Raw genomic sequence first — 2,750 nt, forward strand, 5'->3', positions numbered from 1 at the left:
TCCCTGACATTGTATTTTATTCATCATATTTTTCTTTCATCCTCATTTATTCTGACAAATATTATATGATTGTATAATGATTTTTATATTGTATTTGCAGGGTGTTATTGGCGTCCACACTGTTGGATGAAATTAAATAAAAGTAAATAAATACCGTATTTACTGTATTCGAATAAAACGCCCCGCTTTGAATAAACGCCCCTTTCTCCACATTTGGAACAAACGCCTTTCTCGAATAAACGCCTTTCTCGAATAAAAGTGAGTTTATTGGCGTGTACATGTATTCATCTTACATTTAAAAAAAAAAACCTCCCTCGAATAAACGCTCCTTCAAATTCCTTCTCAACAATAAACGCCCCGGGGCGTTTACAGTATTCGAATAAAACTTAATACGGATATCCACATAACACGCACAACAGAATTAAAGCGTTACCATTGCGCATACCGGTTAGGCCTATCACCATTTTCTTACAATTTAAAGTAAAGTATGTATATTTATGGTTCGTAAGCTACTCTAATTTTCATTCCATTATGATTATTATATTGCAGTTGAGAAGTCATCCGTATTCTTAGATGATATGCGAATCCTTTTTCACATCCAAATATGGAAATATTCCGAAAAGTTTCTGAAAAAAATAAGCAAATAAAGTAGCGTATAAATACAATTAAAACACACATTTGTCAATGGTACGTACGTGTATCTGAAAATGGGGTGAGAGGCAGGAGAACGGGGTATGGACAGCTAATACATAAACATATATGTTTTTTCGTTTACAAAGAACTTTACCTTTAAAGACGGCTTGTGTCTTAGGAACTTGCTTCTTAAGTCGTAACTGTAAAACATACAAAAACAATTTAATAGGGCCTACCAATTTGTGAAAAATAGACCTGTGTTGATCAGCATATAAAGCTGTTCAAATAGGATATTGCTTTTTAATCAAATACCTGACATGACATATTTATTTATTTTAACAATATTTTACGAGGGTGGTCCATCCGGCCGGAGTTGATCATTAGGGACCCTCAATACATAACACAAGTAAAAAAGGAAATATAAATAAATTAACTATAAAGTAGACTTATTTCAGACATATACTTACATGAACACTGCATGAAATGCTGTGCCTAGACCAGAGAATACGTGCCACCACGCGTGTAATTGCAGTAACGGTTGCGCGTAATTTGGCAGGAAGCCCCGGATTTCACTGTTGGAATAAAATAAAGACGCACGCTAACAATAACTACAGATTATACATTTATGAACTGAAATAATATCCGATATATGGGATTAGTCTAGGAATGGTGTATTACCGTAATTCTGGACAGAAGAAACGGTCGGTTACCCAACACAATCCGGCAATAATAAAGAACATAAGAGCGAGTAGCAAATAGCTTGTGTTACAGCGATGATGTCTGAAAATGAATAAATCATGGAAGACAAAATTAAAACACTGTATTATGTGTCAACCAAAGTATATCCATCAACAACCCATCTTTATTTATACTAGCGTTTCAACAACGATTTGATTTAATATTTTTTTCTGTCCACACTATACATTTGTATTTGACAAATTGGTGTGATGTACCCATATATGGTCATGGTTATGTCATATTACACCCAAATATGGGCATATTAGATTTATTTCTCACATTATATTTCAAGCAAAGGGTTACATTAAAGACGTCAAATAAAGCAAACCATTTACTTATATAATACTTCCACCTGATTTTTTGTACAGATAGATAAGTTATTGTCATAAAAATACAAGGAACTAGGAAATTTTCCTTCCTTATTTGAAATTTAGGCCACTAAAAAATATATATAATATATATATAATATATATATTAAATGCCACACGTAAATAAACAATCCTAAACTGCACGGCGAGTCGAATGGCCGATGCAACGTACAGCCATAATATCGGCGCTGGTTCGAACGTCTGGTTCAGGTGGTGGAAAACTACAAACCGGAGGTCCAGTATACACAACTTGCCCCATGTGTACTTTAAAATACCCAAGCGCTATATAGGCTCAAATCGAACTACATTACATGAAATCCACTTTCAACAAACATTATCTTAATTTCCTTTTTCCATCAAACACAGTTCTGTCACACAAACGCACGTGTTTACGTTCATTTACGCAATTGTTTTGTGGGACTTTAGCGACAATATCAAAAGGGGGAGGTCAAACGGAAAGTTCACCAACCTTGCAGAATGTATTGACAGCACAACTACTACCATCAGGTTAATGAAAAATGACGTCTGAAATAAAGCCAAGTAAAATCTAGTGGTTTTTTGTGTGTGTGTGTGTGTTTTTTTTTAACACTGGAAACAAAGTATAAAATTCATGGCAGCAAAAACAATCATCATAATTTTTTGAAATCAATGATTGAATTCCATAAATGTTTAATGTTAGTGAAGCACGGCATGTAAAGGTAAATGATTGTAAATCGTCTTACCCTAAATAAAAATGGAGTCGGACTGACAATGGTTACTATAGTAATGACTACTGATCCAAGAAACAACACTGACGGTAACAAAATAGTCTTGCTATGCTGCGGTGATTGTGTTTCAATTCTAAGAAAAATAATAATGTTGTTAGAAAATTAGGTCTTACGTGGAAAGTGGCAATCAGTATTATTTATATGATGCACTTATTATTTACTTATTTATTTGTTTAAGTTCATGCAAATGAAGTAATATGTTATATTATGCTATTTTTGGATATTTTAAAAACTAATATATATA

At 33.4% G+C, this 2,750-nt stretch overlaps 1 protein-coding gene across 1 annotated transcript in view; it reads right to left on the minus strand.

Moving 5' to 3' along the window:
* The window catches only part of LOC117124770 (alkaline ceramidase 3-like), a 6,997-nt gene continuing 4,247 nt past the window's right edge, over positions 1-2,750 (minus strand). Inside the window, exons 6-11 of the mRNA XM_033271093.1 lie at positions 2,462-2,579; positions 2,209-2,264; positions 1,312-1,413; positions 1,101-1,205; positions 788-833; positions 1-626 (exon numbers count right to left, since the gene is read on the minus strand). Coding sequence (XP_033126984.1) covers positions 570-626; positions 788-833; positions 1,101-1,205; positions 1,312-1,413; positions 2,209-2,264; positions 2,462-2,579 — 484 coding nt within the window. The 3' untranslated portion in view covers positions 1-569. The remainder of the gene's footprint in view (positions 627-787; positions 834-1,100; positions 1,206-1,311; positions 1,414-2,208; positions 2,265-2,461; positions 2,580-2,750) is intronic.

Source organism: Anneissia japonica, unplaced genomic scaffold, assembly GCF_011630105.1.
Source record: "Anneissia japonica isolate Jap-2015-1 unplaced genomic scaffold, ASM1163010v1 scaffold1764_len714935_cov166, whole genome shotgun sequence".
Lineage (NCBI taxonomy): Eukaryota > Metazoa > Echinodermata > Crinoidea > Comatulida > Comatulidae > Anneissia > Anneissia japonica.